We start from the raw sequence: 23,297 nt of genomic DNA on the forward strand, positions 1-23,297 counted from the left end.
TCTATTGCACACAGTTCCTGGGGTAATCCTTGTGCTTGTGTGCATTTCCTCAATAAGTCATTAACATTTTTTGGCCTTTCTACTGTTGTACTTGAGAGGCTGCTTGTGGTGCTTTCAAACTCACAGCATGTTACAGTAACACATACAAGCCAAACTTCGGAACTTCACATACAATCCAGTGAGATATTAATGTCTAGCAGATCAAGACTTTTAGAATCAGCGAAGAGTCCTGTGGCACCTTATAGACTAACAGACATTTTGGAGCATGAGCTTTCATGGGTGAATACCCACTTCACCCACGAAAGCTCATGCTCCAAAACGTCTGTTAATCTATAAGGTGCCACAGGACTCTTTGCTGCTTTTAAAGATCCAGACTAACACGGCTACCCCTCTGATACTTGACTTTTAGAATGACATCTCACAAGACATACTTGGTACAAAACACATCCTAATTACATGACAGTGGTGAATATTGGGATGTCAGGGTGTCACAAGTATACTGTGTTTTTATCTGCTTTCAAATGCTTGCTTGGGCAGCTTTTTATTCTGGGGAAGTTCAATGGCTTGTGATATAAAGGAGGTCAGACTAGATCCAATGGTCCCTTCTGGCCTTCGAATCTATGTAGTGTTTTGAGTCTGTTGGGTTACACTTGGATCACACATTCAGGCTTTTCTTCCCAATTTTATTTTTTTTAAATTACAATCTGAATCACAAGAATGTAAATGCTGGACTTTAAGAAAAACACTTATTATTGAGAGAGAGAGACACTATAAAATCCCACCAGTTGGCAACATACTGTGACAAAGTTTATTTGAGCAATTCACCAGGTTAAGTTGTTTCCTCAGAAGAAATTAAGTGCATTCATCTTTGGCATTTTGTGCTAAAAGATCACTGCAACAAAAGCCGGTTTTGAGATACAGATGAGGTGCTTTGGTCCTTAGTAAACTTTATCTGACTGAAGATTATTCAGGACTAGCCAATTACAGCTGAAAACAAGCATTACCCAAACAGAAATTCTATTGCTCAGTATTCATAGATACGAACTGAACGCCTGCACTGAGCTCACCCCAGCTCTGCCTGAGGGAGACTTTACCAAACAAACACTCAAATCCTGGTCACATATGCAGAATAATATTAAGCAAAATAAGCAAAGCTCCCTAGTCAGGACTCCCAGGAGCACAAGAGAAAAAGAAGATCCGCTTCTCTTCAGCCAGGTGGACCCCACAGTATTTTGTACGAAAGACGTGAGGAGGGGAGAGCTCTCCTATTAGGTTCAGCAGGAGAAACAGAACTGCTCTCACCTTTATCTGGTGCATGTCTTGATAATCTCTCTCCTTACAGTATTTTCAAAATGCTGCTGCTGCTGTCTTCCTCTGCTGCTGCTGAAACCAAACATACACCCCCATCACTAACTTTCTACTTCTCTTCCATTATAAATTTAAAAAATCCTTTCTCAACAGGATCATCAAGTAACAAGGTGGGGTTTTCAGGCAGCATTGCCAGCCTACATGGCATCAAAGTTATCTTCTATACTTAGATTATTAGCTCTTTAGAGCAGGCCTCATCTTTTCATTCTGCGTTTGTACAATGCCTAGTACAAGGTGGTCCTGGTTCATGACTAGGGCTTCTAGGTGCTACAGTAATACAAATAATAATATAGAATGATTATGATTTTGGTACAGACAAGGTTCCAATTCTTGGAGCTATTAAGGTGACACTCCCAGTTCCTATGTTCCCTACTCCCAAGTGTGGTGTTGTATAAACAGTAACGATAATAATCTTTAATATTCTTGCCATGCTAAATGGGTAATTTGCCATATGGTCTGCTTGGCTTGAATGGCATCTGAACTAACATCCCTTTTTCAAGTAGGCAATATAGCCCACTGGCATGTAAGTTACTTTGGCACAGTATGTTAGAGTGTGACCCTATTCAACTTGTTTGCTCTCATGAAGTTACCAATTTAGTTATATCTTTACAAAGGCCATGTCTACATTACAGGGACTATAGTATCATAGCTTTGTCACCATACCTATTGTAGCATAATCCTGTAGTGGAGAGCCTACAGTGATGGAAAAGGTTTTTCCTTTGTTTTAGGAACACCACCTCCCTGAGCGCTGATGGTAGTTAAGTTGACAAGCATAGATCCAGCTGTGTCTTGTTGATAAATTGTATAGTCAATTGCTTAATTACATTTTGGTTTATTATTTCATTACGAAATATATGGTCAAGAGACCAAATAACCACTCAGTGAGATTTATTAATATGATACAGGAAAAAGGTTCAATACCCGTCTCTGAGGAGCCATCCCAGGCAGTAATGTTACAATCACCTTATACAGAAGGTGTGCTCCCCAAGTTATACATTTCAGCTGCCATTATTTACATGATTTTACAAGTTACATTTCCCTACACGTAAAATCCAACCCAAATCCACTTATGCATCACTAAAATCCAACCCATCCGTTTGTTCCAGTTCCTTAACTTATTGTTCTGTCCCTTCCTTATCTTTGTTTTGGATACCAGCATTCCAGGTACTTTTGCATGAAGGCACTTCCCTAGCTTTGTACTATGGCAGAGAATGAACATATCTTGACAAGTTTCCTAACTTTTTGCACCAAATGCTGACTTCAGCAAATGCAAGGTGTTATGGGATAATTTATTCTAAGTAACAGGATTATGGTATAAGGCAGTTTAAGCATAAATATTATAATAGTGATATAGTCTAATGCATACTATTTTTTATTATATATATTTATTTATTTAGATGCTGGCTAGCATATTTTCATCAACGGTTTACACTGGGATAAGTGCAGCATAACTATGGCGCTGCGGGATATGGATTTTTCACAGTTCTAAGTGCTGTAGCTATGCTGACCTAAATTTTAAGTATAGACCAAGCCTAATTCTATTATATTTAAATCTTGTGTATGTAAACGCCCACAATTTTGCAGTACTGATAGTAGGTCATACAGGTAAAATCAGGCCAAGTTAATGTTATAGTAGATTTACTTTAATATTTCCAATGCTAACAGCAGTCAAAATTCCCCAAGGAGTACAGAGGGGAGCAAGGAGTCCAATGTAAAATTACGAATACTAGTTGTGAAATGAGTTCAGCCTACAAAAGCAATGTGCCAGGGGCTTTTTACATCCCTCTATTCCACCCAAGCTCCCACTGTGCCACCATTGATCCTGTTCCATTTCAAAGACTGTCTGCAACACCCCTCCCCCTATCTCTCATGCCAAGGTACCCCATTTTCTCCCACCATGCCAGGGGCCAGGGCTGGCTCCAGACCCCAGCGCGCCAAGCGCGCGCTTGGGGCGGCATTTTGCCGGGAGGGCAGCAGGCGGCTCCGGCGGACCTCCCGCAGTCATGCCTGCGGGAGGTCCGCTGGTCGCGCAGCTCCGGTGGACCTTCCGCAGGCATGACTGCGGGAGGTCCCCCGGAGACGCGGGACCGGCGACCACCAGCGTGCCCCCTGTGGCGTGCCGCCGTGCTTGGGGCGGCCAAATTCCTAGAGCCGCCCCTGCCAGGGGCTCTGTGCACCCCCATTCCCTCCCTATTTCTCCCCGTCCCCCATCCTCTTTATTCCCCACTCCACCATTCTTCCTTTTTCAGGGTGTCAACATTTTTCAGCTGTTTTGGAAGGATGGGCACTACTAAAATGAGAGAGATTCTTATGCTGGCATGTATTAATGTCTAGCATCAAACAATTATAGAGGTGGTTGAAGCTGGTAGTTCTGCTAACCAAATGTCAAGGGCACTACTATGCGTCTCCCAGTGACTAAAATGGAATGGTTAATGGCTTTGAAAAAAGCCTTGATTAAAAATTAAACAAAAGATTACAGTGAAACTAATTCTCAAGTTGCATAAATGTAGGCACTATTTTTTGCATTCAGCAATAGATATATAGAAGGCACGTTCAAGACTCAGTCACAAAAACAATTTAGGTCAATATTGCACAATCCAGGTCTCCTCTCATCTTACATCTGTTACCAATTTACCTTTGCTCCACAGCAGAAGGGTATAAATTACACAAACAAGAGTAATTTACTTCCTCTAGGTCATGCAGTTTCTAGTCTCTCTCTCAGGAACTAGTAGAAGCCTTAAATTTTATTTGCCAGGGGTGAAAGGCTTTTGTGTCAGTTGCAGCAGCAACTTGTGTTCTGGCAGACATGATAATGGTTACCCTTATAGTGTATGTATAGCATCACATCACATCATGCAGCATTGGATTCTATGTACGATCAGAAGCTACAACTCTTAAGGGATTATTTGTAAAATAACAGTTTTCAGAAGTAGTATGACATTTTACATACCAAACTTCTCTGCAGATCACTGGTTTAGAAGGCAGACTGCAGCAAGAGCACACGACAATTTATGTGCAATCCCATATAATCAAGATGTAGGTACCTACTCCTATTGTTTTATGTGTAGTTTCTTTGGATTCTGCCAAAATTTTAAAAGTGCTTACCCTCGACTGAAGAGGATAAGTGTATGTACTTTATATAAATCAATCAGTTGCATAGCCAGCATTATCATGGTGTTTGGGTAGGCATTTAACAGAAGTCTGATTAAAAAATTATCAGCATTTTATTGTAGCTTTGCAACTGAAAATCCTTATTCTAGAAATCTTCAGACAAATTCCAGATGTGCAAGAACCTCTTCACCTCGACCTGCTCTAAGGAGATTTCTTGTGTATGGTAAGAGGGGTAATTAGCAACATTCATATAGCCAAGTACAGATTGGTGAGCCAACAGGTAGTTTCAGAAATGGCTTGATAGAAGCCTAAGATACCACTGGCAAATGACTGAAGGGGGCTCTGACTTACAGACTGGTCCCACATTTTGCAAGTGGGTTCCACAGACACATTGTGCATAGTCTCTAATCTTCCAGAGATGAGAAAGTTGACAGCATCTACCACATGATGTTCTCAAACAGTACAATGTGGACCACTGTTTTGGGGGTAGATTGAGTCCTAGAAATTCTTTTCTGGTGTCTGCAATCAGGTGTTTGAGACATTATCCCATTATCCCAATGGGCCTCAGGATTGAGTGAGGACAATTTAAGAGCTTTACCCAATCCCAAAAAGGATGGAGAGATTTCAGGCATGTCTTTGGAAGCTTCTAGAAGTCCGCATGAACTGGTAAGTTCAGGCTAGACATGGTTCACTTGTACTCACAAGCTGTATGCGTCTCTCTCTCTGGATCTTAGGTGAGAGTGTATGTGCCAGAGTGGGCAACCATTGAACAGGTGTTGATTTTCATGTTTGTTATAATTTTCATTGTAGCATTAAGCTGCCTATCCAGACCGATGCACAATATTCAGCAATCAAGAACACATGCTAGATGCACTGTTTGAAGCATCCACATATAGTGGCACCCCATGTTGTGTCTGCATGCTTTTGGACAAAGCTAGTCTTTGCTTTTTGCATGTCTTCTTCAGATGAACTTAAAAAGTCAAGCTGCTGTCCAAAGGTGCACCCAGGCACCTTGGATAGGGCTCATTTTGGACCTGTTGATCGCTGAAGGTCACACTAAGTAGTTCCTTGGCAGCTTTGTTGCTTAGGAGAAAGGCAGTTACCAAGATTTTTGGAGGCGGCATTGGAGCCGAGTTTCCAATATTGAAAGTATTCTGCCATTATCTTGAGGCTGGTGAAGAGGATGTTGCCGATGATAGTGAGGCCTTTTGCCTTGTACCACAAGAGCAATGTCACTAGCATAAATGAATTTATGTGAAATTGTGTAACATAAATCACTAATTTAGATGTTGAATAGTGAAAGAGCCAGCAGGGATCCTTGAGGTTAACCATCATTGAAGAGGCATGCTTTGCTGATCTGCCCTTTCAAAAGGGATGCAATATTTACAGTTGCTGAACATTGTGGTCAGGAGTTGGTATTTGATGACCCTTGATACCTTGAGCCATAGCCAATCTCTTCATACTATGTCATAGGCAGTGGATAAATCTATTAGTGCTGTTCTGGGTTTTAGATTCTTCTGGAAGCCAGCTTCAATGTAACTATTAATGGTGAGAACCTGGTCACAGCAACTTTGTCCCAGTCTGAAACTGGCCTGTTCCTTTGGCAGGATGGCCTCAAAGATAGGGGTGAGATGGGCCAATAAAACCCGCTCCATTAACTTACAAGTTGTGGAGAAGAGCAATATTGGGTGATAACTGGTAGCATCATTTGGTGGTTTCCCATGTTTGAGGAGGCCAATGACTATTGCCTCATTCCAGCTTTTTGGACTCCTCCCTGTTTAAATACATGGCAGTGTATCTTCCCTGTTTAAATACATGAATAGGTCTGCCAACCACGCTTGTCCCTTTGGTCCCTAAATTCTCAAGGAAATCAGGATAAATGCCACCCTTGCCAGCAGCTTTTCCGCTTTTGGAGGCCATGAGAGCCTTGTTTATTTCTTCTGCAGTATAAGGAGATGATAGCAGCGAAGTGGTAGGGCTGTGTCAGACATTTGAAAAAAGCTCTTTCCTCAATCTTCTGTCTAGTCAACTTGTTGGTTTTGATCTTTGAGTTACAGAGAAGGTGTGTGGCAACACAACTGGCTGAAATTTTCAGTTGGTGTTGTTTCACTAAGTCAGCAGCTCCAAGCTTATGGAGGAATGCCAAGGCTTTGCAACTGAAATGGGTGAAGTCAAGATCCTCCACTGTCTCATTCAATCTCTTCAGGCGAGCAGAGTTCAGTGACTCTATTCCTGCTTTTTCGGTGTCTGGATCACCACTCTTCTCATATTCTTTGAAGAGTGCTTCTGTCTCCAGCTGCCAGCAAGAAATATAGACCTTGTGATAGGTGTGAGGAATGCGTTTAATAAGAAGGTGAACAAAGCGGTCAATTTTCTGGGATTGGTTTGATACGGTGTATCCAGTCTTCAACTTCTGCAGCATATGCAACCCAGTTTACTTTGCAGAAATTCTTGCATGGTTTTGGTGCCGATTCAATAAATGGAACTCCAAAGCAGACATGCAGAATAATTTGCCATTGTTGGCAGCAAGGAAATTTCTAAGGACTGTTCCTGAAGCTTGCAGAGGAATACCAGAATTGTCTTTAATCAGAAAGAATAGGTCAAGATTGTGTTTAGTATTCCATCTGGCCAAGTGAAAAGTCAATAGTTTTAGGGTTAAAAAATATAAAATAAAATAAAAAATGGAGATTTGCAAACAAGGCCCAACCAGTGAGTTGCTAACCAGCTTCATCATTTCTGCTATAGCCCTACTGTGAGTGGTGGCTATTAAAATCACCCAGATACACAGCTTGGTGGGGAGAAAATGGTAATATGTGCTTCAGCTATTCAAGATTTGAAAGTCTGCACACATTAGTTATGATCAGTTGTCTGATTCTTAGTGCAGCAAAGTAAACTCCTCCAGGACTGAAACATCTTTAAGACCGTGCCTAATATACATGGCAAGGCAATACTTTGTTGTTCATGGTGGCAACAAGCTAACAGGAATTTTATGTCTTGCTCATAATCTGCAGCATGAGTGATGATGTTACTCTACAAGAAAACGTCATTCTCCTTAAGAACTCTTGAAAGATAGTCATGCTTAGCATGAGACAGACCTTCTAGAATTAAGCTGGTACACACGTGGAGCTGGTCCAACGGTTCTTCGATGTTGTCCCTGACAAGGGCTCAGATTTCACATTGCTAAAACCATACCAGGAGATCAACAAATTGATGTCTCATAGCCTTTTGACAACATCTGTTGTGTAAACAAACAACATGTAATGGGAGCATCAAATGAAGGTTTTTGTCTTGCAATAGATGAAAGCAATATTAAAGAGCAGTAAATATTTCAAAGCAGTTAAATAGTAGATAATGTTTTCACCCCTCTTAGCCATTACTACTACTACCACTGCTAGTATTGGTTCCAACTCAACTCTTTACTATCCTATAACAGTTTTAAGATGCTTGTTTGAAAAGACAAATTACAGCTCATTAAATTACAGTTTGTTATTGCTTCTATACTCATATTGTATATAAATTTTCCAGTTTTATTTTCACTTTCACAGTTTGATGGTTGTTGGAGCTGGGATTTTAATTTGGCCTATTAGTGTAGGTCTACACAGTCCACGGCAGCAAGCCTCTGAGCTCAGGTCGACAGACTTGGGCCCACATGGTGTCCCTAGCCTCTCTGTTTGCCAGAAACTGGGAATGAGCAACGGGATGAATCACTTGATGATTACCTGTTCTGTTCATTCTCTGAGGCACCTGGCACGGACCACTGTCGGAAGACAGGATACTGGGCTAGATGGACCTTTGGTCTGACCCAGTAGGGCCATTCTTATGTTCTGATTACCACACTACAAATAGCTGTGTAGACATTGCAGCTAAGGCTGGGGCTCAGGCTCTTAAATCTAGAGAACGGGGGTATGCCAAGCCACAACTTAAAAGCTCTGTCCTCAGAGCTATTTCTAGCACAGTAGCGTGAGCTCGAGTCTGTCGACTCGGTCTGAAGCTTGCTCCTACTGGCTGTGTAGACGTACCCATAGAGAGCATGAGATAGGGCTCTCCTTGGAGTGTGAATCTGAATTTTCACAAAGTCCCAATACTCAGGAGTGTTCTGATCCAGGATCCAGTGAGGCATTTTGGTTTGCCTTCCATCTATAAATTACAAGTCATTTAGATTAAAAAAATCAAAAATCCTCCCAAGATTACAGAAAGTGTCCTCTAGTCCAGTGATACTCAGACCTCAGTGGTTCAGGAGCCAAATTTGCGATCAGCATTATCCAAAAGAGCCACGGTAGTATGAATTCATTGTTTCATTTACTATAGTACTATATATTCATATTTAAATAGTATGATAGAGAAATATATAGTTTTTTATATGTAGTTCTCACAGCAAAATGACAGACCAAGTATTGTTTTATCACCTACAATTGGTTAATAACATAGTAAAAGCATCCTGATTGGTTAATAATTAAAACACACTGTGTTTTAATATCTAGTGCTGCAAAGAGCTGCAGGAGAAACGTTAAAGAGCCACTTGCGAGCCTTAGTATCACTGTTCTTGTCATTTCTAACACTCTTCAGCAACATAGCATTTAGTCACCATGTTTCTTCATACAAACATACAAAGCCCTTAAGTCATTTAATGCTTCCTCTAGTATTAGTTGATCACATCCTTCCTTTTGTTTGGCAAGTGTATACACAAAGCACTTTGACAACATATTGACCAAAATGACACTTGATACTTGTAAAGCGTCATGTGTTATTATGGGTCCTTTGTCCCAAAATTAATGGTAACAGATTCGGTAAAGAAATATAAAGGCGAAGAACATCAGACTGGCTGACATGCTCTCATCTAGTCACTTTTGGAACTCAGCAGCTAACCTTGAGTTACTAGTTCATATGTTTTCATACCTTAGAACGATAAAAATATAAAGCTGAATTTGCTAAGTGCAGTATCTCTTCATTTAGTCTTTTTTCAAGTTTCTTCATCTCTTCAAAACAATTATATTGAATGGAAATGGAGCTAAAGTTAGACCAAATCTTCCTTCCATGGCAGGTTTTGTAGCATTCTCAGGATACAAAAAGGTGAAATTTTGCATGAGATTTACAAACATCAAGAACAGCTCCATTTTTGCCAGCTGCTCTCCCATGCACACACGTTTACCTAAAGAGAGGTTAGAAAGGTAAATATTACTGATTCTTATACTGTTGACTCATTCAAATACAGCCCTACAATTTCCCTACAACCTTGTTCCAAGCAGAGAAGGACTCAGATCTGAACTTTCTAAAGTTAGGATTCAGAGTCTTGGTTTGGATTTCACTGGGTTTTATTGTTTAACATTAGAAGCACATACAGTCTTAACACTTTATGGCAGTAAAACCACTTCTATAGTATCACCTGATCCATCTGGGGGACTGATGGTTGCACTTTAAGTGGGAGAAGGTTGCACTTATTTAAACTGGCAGCTGGAGTTGGTAGGAACTAAATTACTGTATTTTGCAGGACACTCCCAAGAGGTTTAAAAAAACCCATAAAAAGCTTAAGTAATCAGTGTGCACCATATACATTCAACTTTTATTCTATTTTCAACAATGAATATTATTTTCTATGACAAAATAAGAAAATGGCAGATGCCAAAGGCTTTTTGGAAGTGCAACTCTCACCCCAAACTTTAAACAAAAAAGCCCATTCCAGCTGTATCTAGATATTTTACCAATTCCGAAAGGAATGAACATTTCTCTTTTGATTAGCTGGCCATTTTCATCCAGAAATCTTGTTGGTTGGAAGTCATCTGGTCTCTCCCATATATTTGGATCTCTGTGCACTGACCATAAGTTGGGCACAATCACACTGCCTTTAGGAATAGTATATCCCCGTAGCACTTCAAAACAAAAACCAGAGACAGGAGATTTAACAGGTGTTAAGAGCAAACATGAGAGATTTTGCGCTTAACAGAAGAGGGACTATAGTAATTAAACAATAGCTCAGATCCTCAGCTATGGACAACGAACACCCATCACATCTCAGGACAGAGGACGGAAGTCTGGGTGCAAAGGTGGTCCTCGTGTTCCCCTGATTCTGGGCTGGTTGTGTACCAGCTTAGTCTCTCAGCACAACTTAGAGCAGCCAGAAGTATGCTAAATTATGCTAACAGTCAGGGATCAACAGGGTGTGGGAAAGTCTCAGCCATGTTATGTTTCCAGAAAGTCTCACTCAATATGCCAGCAGCAGAAGACAGCAAGATTGAACAGAAGACGTTGTCCCACCAAAGGAACCCCTTACATTGGGATGATCCTCCCATAACTAGCTAATGCTGATAAAACTAGAATTCACCGGTGATGCACTGCAAAGCAAACACTGCATGATGTGTGTGAATCCCTTTAGGTTACTAAGATCATTTACCATTATCTAGAATAGCAGAGACATTTCAGATCTTCTACTGTTGCAACCATTAAACTGACCCAAAAAGTTTCACAGGAACACAGACAGGACCAGGCCTATACTGCCAGCATTTTGAACACAGGAGTTCCTCAAAATGTATTCCACTTCAACAATATTCCCCTGCCCACAAACATCTATCAATTCCAAAACCTTGTCCTCTCCCCCAGGTCCACTAATTCCATCTTCCCTTCCCCATCCTCACACCCATAATCCTTCCCAATCTCCAGTCTAGTAAGTCTTGGTCTATCATGTTTCCCCTTTCTAGTTCCTGGTAATTCACTGAGGCTCCCCTAGCTGGCAGCTGTTTATCAGAGCTGGCAGGCCATCCCACAAACTCTGACTGCTGGTTGCAATTTGTCCTGCAGTCTGTCTGCAACCTATTTGACTGGGTGGGGATGATGTCCCCTCTGATGTACAGCTCAGTGGTCAGTTGGATTTGTGCTGGAGGTGTCAGAGCTCCAGGCCAGAGCACCCAATGTTAGCTCCTAAGAGCCTGAGAGGAAGGCAAACATTGGCAAGGAGAGGGTCTGCCTGTAGCAGCTACAGGAATCCCACTCAAAGCAGCAGTGGCTTGGCACCAGCTCTCCTCCTCCACATACACTGCTGTAGAGTCTAGCAGAAGGATGTGGTAAAGGGAACTAGTTCATCTCTCCATGACCACCTTGAGGCACTGTGGGGGGATGAAAGGAGGGAATTCTCCTTGAAGCAGCTAGCATCACTGTAGCAGGTGTTGAAAAATTTAAAGAAGGATATGCTTTTGGGTGGCCTGCAAGATGTTTTTTGCTACCACCCACCCAGGTTAATCAATTCCTGTCTACCGCTGTCACACTCCTGGCAATAGGGACCAGCAACCGGACTTTGGGAGAGGGTGAGATTGTTTTCTGTAGAAATAAAAACCAGCAGCACATTCCTTTCCAGCTTAGCAATCCGTTTACATCATGTAAATATTTTCCAAGGCTCTTTGTGCCAGGAAAAGGGCTAGAGACTTTTTTGTTTTTGTAAAATGAAAGCTGAGATTCTCTTTACTGTTCCCAAAGGCTGAGTCTATCAACAAAGGCTCACACAATTCCTGTTCATCAACAGATAGGACTCTAATTATGAAATACTTGGGCATCTTCAGTTAACCACTGATGGATGATCGGATAAACATTACTAGCCCTTCTGTCTAAAGAGATGGCATTTTACACACTGAAGTTACATCTGTACCTGCACAACTGCAATCTTCATAAAGTTCTCACCACCTGTCCCATCAGACATTTCAGCTACAAAATGTAAAAAACAAAACAAAACCCCCAAAACCAAACAAACCTACAAACACTTACCAGTAGTTGCTGAGGCCATTCGAGGAACAGAAAGAGGAACAACCACAGTCATTCTCTGGACCTCCATGATGGTCGCCTCTGTGAAGGGCATATGAGCCTTGTCAGTGAGAGAAGGAGCTCTGTCACGCCCAATGACCACTTCAATTTCTGTATGAACCTTTTCTATGCAAAAGAAGGGAGGAGTAAAAAGAAAGATGAAAACTAGGAGCAAAGGCACTGACACACTTTCAGATTTACATTACACTCAATCATGATACAGTTGAGGAAAACTATGAGTACTGATAATAGGATGGCTAGAGACTTTCACTTCTAGGCAGCCAAGTGCATAGGAGTTTTCTAATGACAGTTTAGAGGTTCCTGGTCCTTTAAAGAGAGTCTGTGCCCAGACTACCCACAAGGAGCTAAATTAGAGCCCCTCTGGCTAATGAACACCTGGGCCAATAAAAGATCATCAGAGCTCAGTTACAGGTAGATGCTCACAGAGAGAGAACCTCTCCCAAAGGAAAGGAGCTTCCAGGACTGAGAACCACAGGCCCCCAGGAGGAGGGCTGTGCAACCCTTGAGACTAGGGAAAGAGCCCTTTTAAAATCCAAAATAATCTGGAACTAAACTACACCCCCAGGAGGGGGATTGTTCTTATTATACCTGTGTGGGCTGCGTGAGGTCTTAAATGGCCCTCAGAGAAATGAAACCAAGGCAGGGAGTGCCTGCAGAGCCACACTAGCGCAGCAGGGTGCTCCAGGGTAGGCATGTCCCATGACAACTGGTACCAAAAGTGGGATTCTGAGACGCCCCTTCTTCCCCGACCCTCCTATCAAGGAGGGATGACCAGGCACAGACACCTTCCTTAGCTGCAAGATGATTACCTTCCTTTACTGGCATATGGAGGGGCAGCCATGGCTGTTGGGGTTCCAGCTCCAGTATACGAGTACCTGAGTAGCAGCAGTAGCCCCCTCAGATACACAGCAGACCTCTGTAGTAATGGACTGGGGTTCTACTTCATTAAATCCAAAAATTAACTTGAACTAAAGTCTCTCCCTTTGGGCCTGCAATTCTCAGTCCTGGCCTCTCTGGCACTCTACTTGGCTCAGGGATTGCACAGCCTTCCTCAGAGTGGTGGTGTAATGGTTTAACAACACACAACACCCATTACCAGTACACAAAAATCTCAGCCACACTGTTGGAAAGTGTTTCTACACACTTTCTCTTTCCTCCTTGCCCCATCTCACCCAAGCTACCAAAGGATAAATGAAAGCCGACCCTCTATTCTATCCTACCCTGTCATGTATATTAGGCCCAAAGTAATGGAGGAAGGTGCAATCTCCTTCTTTCAACCTATTTATCATTGCATTGAGGGCTCATCATATAGTATTAAGTTCATTACAGCAGCATTCACTAGGTGCTTTCCACCCAGCTATGAAGTTGGAAACCCTGCCCCAAAGAACTCTCAATCTAAAAAGACAAGCAAAAGATGAAGGGCAGGCCAGAGGGGAAAAATATCCAAACTGAGTTGTTTGTTTGTTTAAGTAATAGCTAATATTAGTTATCCACAACGTCCCTGGAAACCCTGTGCCTGTAGTGGTTCTGCTTGCCAGTTCTACCTTTCAGAATTAGACCTGCCACATCCTCAACAGCGATTTAAGGTTAATTATTTGCTCAGTCAGCATAAGAAAAAGTTCTTGGTATTACCACAAAGGCAGAGAAAGGGATTCAACAACCATCACTTGCTAAACAGACATATGCTGCCATCTATGGATTTGCTAAGGAAATTTCTGCTCAAATGAGGAACACAAAGTAAACAAACTTCTTTACAGTGATGACAGTGGGTTACCCATTTGCCTGTTTAAAATACCAGAGTTGCTTTTCACATTGATAGATTCTGACCCTTGAACTAGTGCCTGGCATATCCAGAGTGGTTCAATGGAAAACAGTTTTCAAGGGGCAGAAAATAATTTTATTTTGAGGATAAGCCATCTCAGGATTGTTCACTTGTCTACACACACACTAAGTCACCAAAGTGTTGTATCCCCAGGATGAAGTCTGCGGGATCCTGAAGAGATTTGTGGGACTGTAATAAAACTACCTAGATGCTTTGCTGTTTGCACGGCTGACTGCAAGGTGCAAGATTTCTTGACTTTTTAGCTAATAGCATGTCTAGACTGTTACATTATCTTTGCTTAGGGAAAAAAAAAGTAGTAATTAAAAGTCCCTCAGATCCTGGACAAATATACTTATCTGTGGAATTCAGATAGGACTGGAGCCCAGTTAGTTTTGATCATGCATGTCTCTTTCCTTTCTCTGTCTCCCTCCTCCCCGTCTCTCCCTCTTTAGCTCTTGTGGGAGCTAAAAGTGGAGCTCCTTCTTCCAGCAAATAGCACGACCAACTCTTTCTTCCCACCTTGCCTCCCTTCTAGCTCTTGACAGGAAGAGTTTGCCCCCAACAAGTGCTAGTTCTGTGAACTGCCTGACCAGGCCACTTCCTCACAAGAGCTGAAGAAGCCTCATGGCCAGGAACAAGAGGTGGCACAGCAAGACTCCCAGGCAGGCCAAATGAAAGCAGAGAAAAATATGATGATGTATAAAGTATGGGATGGCAGATCACACTGGTAAGGAGATAGTGCTGTTATATAACCAATGTTTCACACTCCCCTGGAATACTACACTCAGTTCTGGTCATCTCATCTCAAAACAGCAGAAAGAGATGGGGTTCAAAGACAAGTGACAAAAATGGTTCAAATCAACAGCAAAAAGGAGAAAAATTACTAGCATGTGTAAGTGGAGAAAGAGGCTAAAGACACAAAACTCAAACACCTTCTAAACCCCAACCCATGAAGTGGATTTTAAAATGTTTTTCATTCATATTATTGCTCTGTTAGCCGAAGTGGTAAAAATACTCCAACTCCTATTAGAGAGACAAAAGTTGGGTGAGGAAATATCTTTTATTGGACAGATTTCTGTTGGTGAAAGAGACACACTTTCATGAGGCACTGCTGCTGATCCCTGTCGTACCCCTTCTCCTGCATTCCCTGAGCAACCTGCTTGCAGATGTTCACATTTCTACAGCTGGTCTGTAGCTGTGCCTGCACAGTCTTTTCTCCCCACAGGCCCAAGAGATCCAATATCTCCTGTTTACTCCAGGACAGAGCATCTCTAGAGCATGCAGCTGGCATGGTCAGCTGGGGAGTTGCACACAACAATGGAGAACTGCTAGATATGCTCACCAATTTCCAAGCTGGACAATCAGGAAAATGCGTTTAAACATTTTGTAGGACTTTAAGGGGGCAATTTCCAGTCCCTGTGAGCCCTCAGCAGTGGAGTTCAGAGTTGCGACCAGAGCAGTCAGTATTAGGCATTGTGGGACAGCTGCTGGAGGACTATTAAGGTCAACATAGGTAACGCAATGGCTTGGGCGAGCCCTGAGCCATCCTGTTTTTACTTTAAGACGTATGGTCACCCTAGAAAAGAGTTTGTCCCTAGGTGACAGAGTTTGGTTGTTCCTGTTCCAATCTAACAACAGGCAATAAAATGGTGCTTAAATGAGTTCACTCAGTGCTAATTTAATCTCCAGAATGCTGAACTGCTGTCCTATTGTACAATCTTTGCCTGAAAAAGATTTGATTGAGTTTAGAGACTAAACTATTACCTTGACCTTTTAAAAGAGATTACTCTAGATTAGGAGGCACTGACAGAAGTGTTGTAGGCAGTACTTACTACAGCCACGTCACAGTGCCTCGTACTTGAAACCTTCCTTGTCTAGTAGACAGCAGCTCGGGCTGGAGCTCAGGCTCTGAAACCTAGAGGGGGCGGGGGTTTCCTGGCCAAAACATCAATGTATCCAAGTTTGACATGTCAACTAGCTGCAATACTTGTCTTAGAGGCATATCTAGAAAATTTAGGTGGTAAATGCACAGTATGGCAGGGATGGGCAACGTTAATGCCATTTGGGGTACTCATGGTTGGTTTGTTTTTTTTTGGGGGGGGGGGGGCGCTTGTATTTGATAAAACTAGAATATTGAGATGCTTAGCCCTTTAAGTTACTTAGGGTATGGCTACACTTACAAATCTGCAGCGCTGGTCGTCCAGCTGTGCAGCGCTGCAATCTTTATTCCCCATGCTGAGCCAGGTGTATGGCCAGCGCTGCAGCCAGGGAGTTGCAGCGCTGGATGTGCCCTGCAGGTGTGGACACTTACTAATTGCAGCGCTGGAAAGCCTCCACCAGCGCTGCAACTCGCAAGTGTAGCCATACCCTTAGACCTATTTATAACTTTAATTTCAGATTAACACAATTTTGGGTTACTTGCCTGTCTGCCTTCCTGATAAAATACAGCACTCTATAAAAACAACAACACAGTCTTGTAGTCCAGCATACAATAAATACGGTTAGAAAAGTCTCATTTACCTTGTACTTCTGGGTGGAGAGACATATAGAGCAGACACCAGAGCAGTGTGTTGGTAGTGGTGTCAGTGCCTGCGATGAAGAGGTCACCAATGATAAAAAACAGGTAGTCTTCGTTAAAGCTGCTCTCACTGTTGCTCTTTCTCTCTTCTTCCACTTGGAGGAGATACATATCGATGAAGTCCCTGGGATTTTCTCTATCCAGAGTGTCCCTGTGCTGTGCAATTATTTTCTTTAGAAAAGCTGTGACATCAAACTCAATTTGTCTCAGTTCTCTGAAAGGGCCAAAGGGAAGATAATACAGCCAAGGACAAATGTTGACCAGAAGTACATGGCTGTTTACACTTATCTCTAGCGCACGTGACATGAGACTTAGCATGGTCTTAAACTCAACATCTTCATAGTCAAAGCGCCTGCCAAAGGCCATAGAACAGATAACATTGGACACAGAGTTGCTGATAATAGGAAAGGGGTTAAACGGATCTTTTCCGTATCTTAGCATTTCTTCTTTCACATACTTCAGTTCTTCAATGATTTTGGGTTCCAGGCTATGCTTTCCTAATCCAAAATGACGAAGAGTTGAGTGAGAAAACTTCCTCTGTTGTCTCCATACCGGGCCATATGGTGCAAAAACAATACCTGGGGGAGGAGAAGAAGGGGTGAATCCCAAACTGAGCAGCTATATTCTCAAGGTGACATTTAATCCCCCCCCCCAAAAAAAACCAAACAACCCAACCCTCACAACCAGATCAGAAACTTTCCAAAAAGGAAGAAGAGTCATGTGATGAAGGCCCAGAACTAGCAGCCAGGGAAAGATGACTCTGTTCCAGCTCTAAGACTTCTTACATGGCCTTGGGCAATTCTGTACCTCAGTTTTCCAATCTATAAAATGGCTACCTCTACAGGCTTAGTGTTTGAAATATGTTTTGAGATCCTCAGTTGGAAGGCACTATAGAACCATTATTGTTTACTGTCTTGTAAGCATTTCACAGCAATGTCAAACTTTGGACGTATGTTAGCAGTAACCCTTTAAACAAATGACCCCCCTGCCCCCCCCCATTCAAAAAAAGGGGGGGCCCTCCTACACAAATGCCATGAGCAAGATGGAGATAACCAAATATTCAAACACAGTTTGTTCTGCACTGTGACATTACAGGACGACCCTCTCCATGGTACACACCTCCCAGTACTGTCTGTGTGCATGCAACTCCCATGAAAGAGAAAATTCAAGTTGACGCCTACATTTTTATGAAACAATTAGGCAACAGGATATAAAAGCTACAGACAGACTGGGAAGGTGACTATATATTTAAAACTTCTGGGTAAAAATGCCCTTGGATTTGCATCAGTGCGGAGTTTTCAAAACTTTAGACACATGTTCTCCATGGGTGTTTCATGTTATGAAGTCTACCCCCGAGTCAATATTCTATACTTTTTTGTTCATGGGCTTCTTTGGAGTCAACTATAAATATTAATTTACATGCAACTAGATGCATCTTGTTGTGTTTGACAATAGACAATGTACACATTTACAGTACTAACTATATAAACAAAACAAAAAACAGCTAGCTACAGTGACTTTCTCTGATCAGGTTTAGATTAATTTGGTTAACTTGGAAAAGTATTTTAAGCCATCAGAGCAAGAACCAATATTTTAGTGCTACTTATGGTGAACTCACATTATGTTTTTTTAGAAAGAGCAGCTTGTTTCACAAAAGCTACATGACAACCACACGTCTCACCATTAATGTTAAGTTTCAAAGATCTTTTTTTAAAATTAATTGATTTGTGAAAGGCAGGTTGGTAAGAGCTTAATGCCTAATGTAACATATGGCCAGATATAGAACAAGAGAGAAACTCAGTGACCATTAGAAATTGGTAACAGAAAGATGTGTGTTCTTGATACTGGATAGGCATCCACATTTTGATAAAAGGACCTAATAGTCAAAACATGAAAATGAATTAAACACTAAAATAAATCCAAAGTTATTTAAAAGAGTGGGTATAATAATGTACAAAGGGTAGTATATGCCAAAGAGAATGTAAACTATTCAGGGTCAGGACAATCTAAGAGATATGGAAGGGCAAAATAAAGATTGGTATGTGGTCTTCATGATTAGATTTTTCTGACTGAATTATCTATTAAAGTGAGACTGTATTAGGCTGAAAAATCTGAATACATTGTTTAGTTCCAAAGGTCTTGAACAAATTAAGTAGAGTATTATGATCAGTCCTTGATTAAGAAGAAAGTCACTGTACTTTACCAACTGAGTGAACAGCTATTCAAATGAACCTCATTTTGTCTTCCTATAAATATGCTTTGAAGGACAGCTTCTCAGCAATACATTTTCTGTATAGAACACTTTTTTGTTTTTGTTGGTTTTCTTAGCTTGTCAGATTACCGACCCCAGGGCAGTGGTTCTATGTAGCAGCAGTAACATCAACTGGGACAAGTGAAAAATTAAGACACATCTGATACTGAAATTAGCCAAGAACATATCATTCCAGTGAAACAGAACACTTCTATCTTGGCCTAAAGCAAGTACTACAACAAAAACCAAACCACAGTTCAGCACTACCTTTTCCTGCCTCCAGAAGGGGGAAGAGTACCATCCACAGGAGAAAACAGTCTCATCATCTTTTAAGGGAGCAAACTCCCTTCAATTTACGCATTAAAAGCTGAGCTGGCGAACCAAGACTGTCCCAATTTCGTACTACAGTAGAACCTTAGAGTTAGGAACTGACCAGTCAACCATACATCTCATTTGGAACTGGAAGTATGCAATCAGGCAGCAGCATAAACAAAAACGTACTGTGTTACAAGTAAGCTACTAAAAAAAAATATGAAGTGAAAGCAGCATTTTTCTTCTACATAGTAAAGTTTCAAAGCTGTATGAAGTCAATGTTCAGTTGTAAACTTTTGAAAGAACACCATAACATTTTGTCCAGCGTTATGAACAACCTCCCCATTCCCAAAGTGTTCATAACTCTGAGGTTCTACTGTAAAAATCTTTTCAGACATGGTTCCACAGAGAAGACTGTCATATGAGATCATCAAAATCATGGAAATCCCAGCTCATTTAGGAGCACTGACAACTAGCTTACTATAGGCAGAAACTAACAGAGATGGAGAAATAGATTAAAAAGGAGAAAGAGCATTAGATTAGAGCAACAACGGAGATCAGAGAAGAAACCTGAATCCGTTGGCTGAGTGCCAGGTAAAAATAAAGATGAGTAATTGGGCACTTCCGCCCCCCCCCCCATGATCGTCTGTTAATAAACAAAAGCTAGGGAAAACAGCACTTGCTCTGTACATGAGCTGAGAGCCAAGTGTACCCAGGAATGGGTATATACAAGGAAGAATTTGAATAAGCCATAGAAGTGCATCAAGAAATGAGAATTAGACCAGGGCTTTGGAGCGGAGCCCGGAGCAGTGGAGCTGCAGGTTTTTGCCTGGAGCTGGAACAGAGCTGGAGCACAGAAAATCCTGACTGCTCCAGGTTCCCCCCCCCCCGCCCCGCCCCCCATTTTCAATCCAAAATGAATGATATTTAGCAAAAAAAAGTCCTAAAGGTGCCAAAAAGTTTCAGATGGTATAACAATTGATATTAACATCTACTTTACCACTTTATATAATATGTCACAGTTATTCTCACTTCGGCCGAAATCAAGATTTAATGTACAGATACAAAATTATGAAGTTTTTTGGAGATGTCTGATAATTATCTGATTCTTTAATAAAACACATCCAGAACACTGCAGACTGCTCTCACCCTTGTGCCAAGGTTAGGCGAGTATGTACTCACATAGATAGATAGGTATGTGTTGATACTTCTTTTGTAAGGGTTGATTAACGAGACACGCTGAATGCTGCGATTATGGAAAAGTGTGATGCAAAATGTAACATTTAAGATATCACAAACAGATATATTGCAAAAAAAGTTTTTGTTTATTGATGTATTAAGATATTGCAAGAGATATTAACCACTTAAGCTTATTTCTCACACGGGCTCCCGTTACATTTGTACATACTCCCGTATCACTCTGGCAGACTTATTTTATATGTCATCTGTTCAACTGTCTTTTGGTAGCGTTGTTTGTAATTTTAAATTTACTGAAAAAGTCACATGCAGCAGGCAATTTTTATTATATATATATATATATATATATATATATATATATACACACACACACACACACACACACACACACACACACACAGTAAACATTTTTGCATAAATTAGGAGTGATTTTTGTGATATATCCAGAGTGATTGGAAAATGTCCAACACAACTTTGGGGGTGAATCCTTAGGTCATTTTAAGAAAAAACGTGTCCTAAAATTCTTCCTAAAGGAGCAACAGTCCCTTCAAGGAGATGATGAAAAGTGAATTTCTGATTAATCTCAAAAAACACTAATATACAGTAATGAAATCATGTCTGTGTCTTAGCGTTAGTATGTGCTACCATATTACATTATCCAAAACTATTTAAACCATAGGCGTCCCAAACTGGTAGTTGGTCATTTTTATTTCATATTTCAAAAAAGGCTTGTCGTCGACTGCCTCTGGCTACGAGCGGTAATATTATGTTTCATAATAAAGTTAATACATTTTGGTTATTTATTATTACATTTAAAATGTATGGTTCCAAAGTTGAAAAATAAGTAATAAGTAAAATTTGTATCATTCTAAGCATCTAAGCAGATTAAAATTTTTTAAACAGTTTTCTCAGAAACAGTTAATTATACAAAATAAATTAAGAGTACCATTTTAATGCATGTTTTAGCATTAAATCATATTCCAGGGTCGTATCTGTTAAACAGTCAAAGATTTAAAAAAAAAATTAAATAAAATTGGCCCAGTCCCCCCAGTTCACGACGCCTGTAGTTTAAATAATTTTATTTGAATAATGTAGTATGATAGAACACTGGAAATAAACTTTAACGGGAAAGCTTATTTTCAACCTTTTAACACATAGCCTCGTTATTTCCCAACAATTAGTGTTGTGGAACAGCGATAGCACATACTAACACTATGGCGCACACAAAATTTCACTGATATATCTATATTAAAGCACTTTTGAGATATTAATTAAAAACTTGGAAAATATTTTGAATATTTTTACCGCAAATTTTCATAAGAAAAACTAACTTGCAATTTATCTGGCTCTTTGAAAACTCCTGGAGAAGAGATTTTTTGCAGAGCTTCATCTGAAAAGAAACCCAAAATTGAGCAAACAAAACTTGACTCATATTTGAAGTCCTGAAAGGTTACAGTCATTATGGATGCCAATATTTTCCATGAAGGGCTAATGGAAATGGTTTCCTTGAGTTCAACTGCGCTCACTACCTTCAGGCTAAAGAACAAAGGATTCCAAAAAATTGCAGGTGAAATGGATTGGCAACTTGGAGTTTCGACAGGGCACGATGAGGTTCATCATTTAGTTGTCAGCACAGCTGAGTCTGGTCACCAAGAGCTCAAGAAAGCTTTGGAGCAAAAATTGTGCTACCTGAAAATGGATGCGGCAACCTGTGGAAACAGAAATTTCCTTGCAATCAATGCTGAGTACTACAAAGAAGGAAAAGATAAAGTTGTGGTAAAAACCTTGGACATAATCAACACTGAAGGGTGTCACAATTCTTCGTACATGAAAAGTCAAGTAAAAGCTATTTTAGAAAAGTTTGGGATCAAATATGAAATGCCAGTGCTGAGCATCTGTGTTGACAATGCAGCAAACATGATGTGTGCTGTCAAAAAATTTCAGGGAGGACAATGAAACCATTTCTGAGAACAGGGATGTGGACAGAACTGAAGCTATTTTGCCTGATGAAGGAACTAAAGGAATGGATGAAATCAAACTCAACATGGATGCTGCTGCGCAATGGGTTAATGACCCTAGCCTCATACTTCCAACATGGCTTCATGAGGATGACTCAAAAGTCCAACTGATGAGGTGTGGTATTCACACTCTTCAGTTGGCAATCTGGGATGGACTGAACAAAGAACATGCGAAGAAATTTCTGGCAAAAATTCGGCAAGTCGTTATCAAACTACGAACTCCAAGTATTCAAAGTGTTCTGCTTGGTCTACATGGGGTAACTTAATCATTGGATACTGTGACTCGCTGGGGTTCAACATTTGCAATGATTGATCGACTTCTCATTTTTCAATCTTACTGTGAACAAGTAGCTGCTGCTGGAACAAGAGAACTCAAATTAACAAAAGCTGAATGGGACAAAGCGAAGAACCTGCGAGACCTCTTGGCAAAGCCAAACCAAACAACCGTGAATCTTCAAGCTGTCGATGTAACCCTGAGAGTTTTAATGAAGGAATGGCGAAAACTGTCAAAATTCTTGCAAGAAAACGGTGGATAAATTGCAGAAAGAATTCTATCCTCCATGCAGAAACATGGAGAAGCTTTTTGACAATATTCATTTCCTTGCTAGAGTTTATGTTGACCCACGATATCAGATTCTTCTTACCTCAAAGGAAATACCAAGGGCAAAAGAAGGACTCCCTGATATTGCTCGACAACCTGAATAACACAATCTATTGCTACATTTGAACTCGGCAAAAGAGGTTGAAGAAAATGAAACACAACAAAAGGAGTCATCAACAATCGAATTTGCAGTTTCGGAAAGTTCACATCCTTCAGAAATAGCAGGCTGTTCT

General features: G+C 41.0%; 1 protein-coding gene across 1 annotated transcript in view; it reads right to left on the reverse strand.

The window, feature by feature from the left end:
- Positions 1–346: 346 nt before the first annotated feature.
- Positions 347–23,297, reverse strand: part of LOC120405976 (cytochrome P450 2U1) — a 33,218-nt gene continuing 10,267 nt past the window's right edge. Inside the window, exons 2-6 of the mRNA XM_039540027.1 lie at positions 16,628–17,263; positions 12,229–12,390; positions 10,179–10,346; positions 9,376–9,628; positions 347–1,383 (exon numbers count right to left, since the gene is read on the reverse strand). Of these exons, the coding sequence (XP_039395961.1) occupies positions 9,450–9,628; positions 10,179–10,346; positions 12,229–12,390; positions 16,628–17,263 (1,145 nt within the window). The 3' untranslated portion in view covers positions 347–1,383; positions 9,376–9,449. The remainder of the gene's footprint in view (positions 1,384–9,375; positions 9,629–10,178; positions 10,347–12,228; positions 12,391–16,627; positions 17,264–23,297) is intronic.

The sequence above is a fragment of the Mauremys reevesii genome, linkage group 5 (assembly GCF_016161935.1).
Source record: "Mauremys reevesii isolate NIE-2019 linkage group 5, ASM1616193v1, whole genome shotgun sequence".
Classification (NCBI taxonomy): Eukaryota; Metazoa; Chordata; order Testudines; family Geoemydidae; genus Mauremys; species Mauremys reevesii.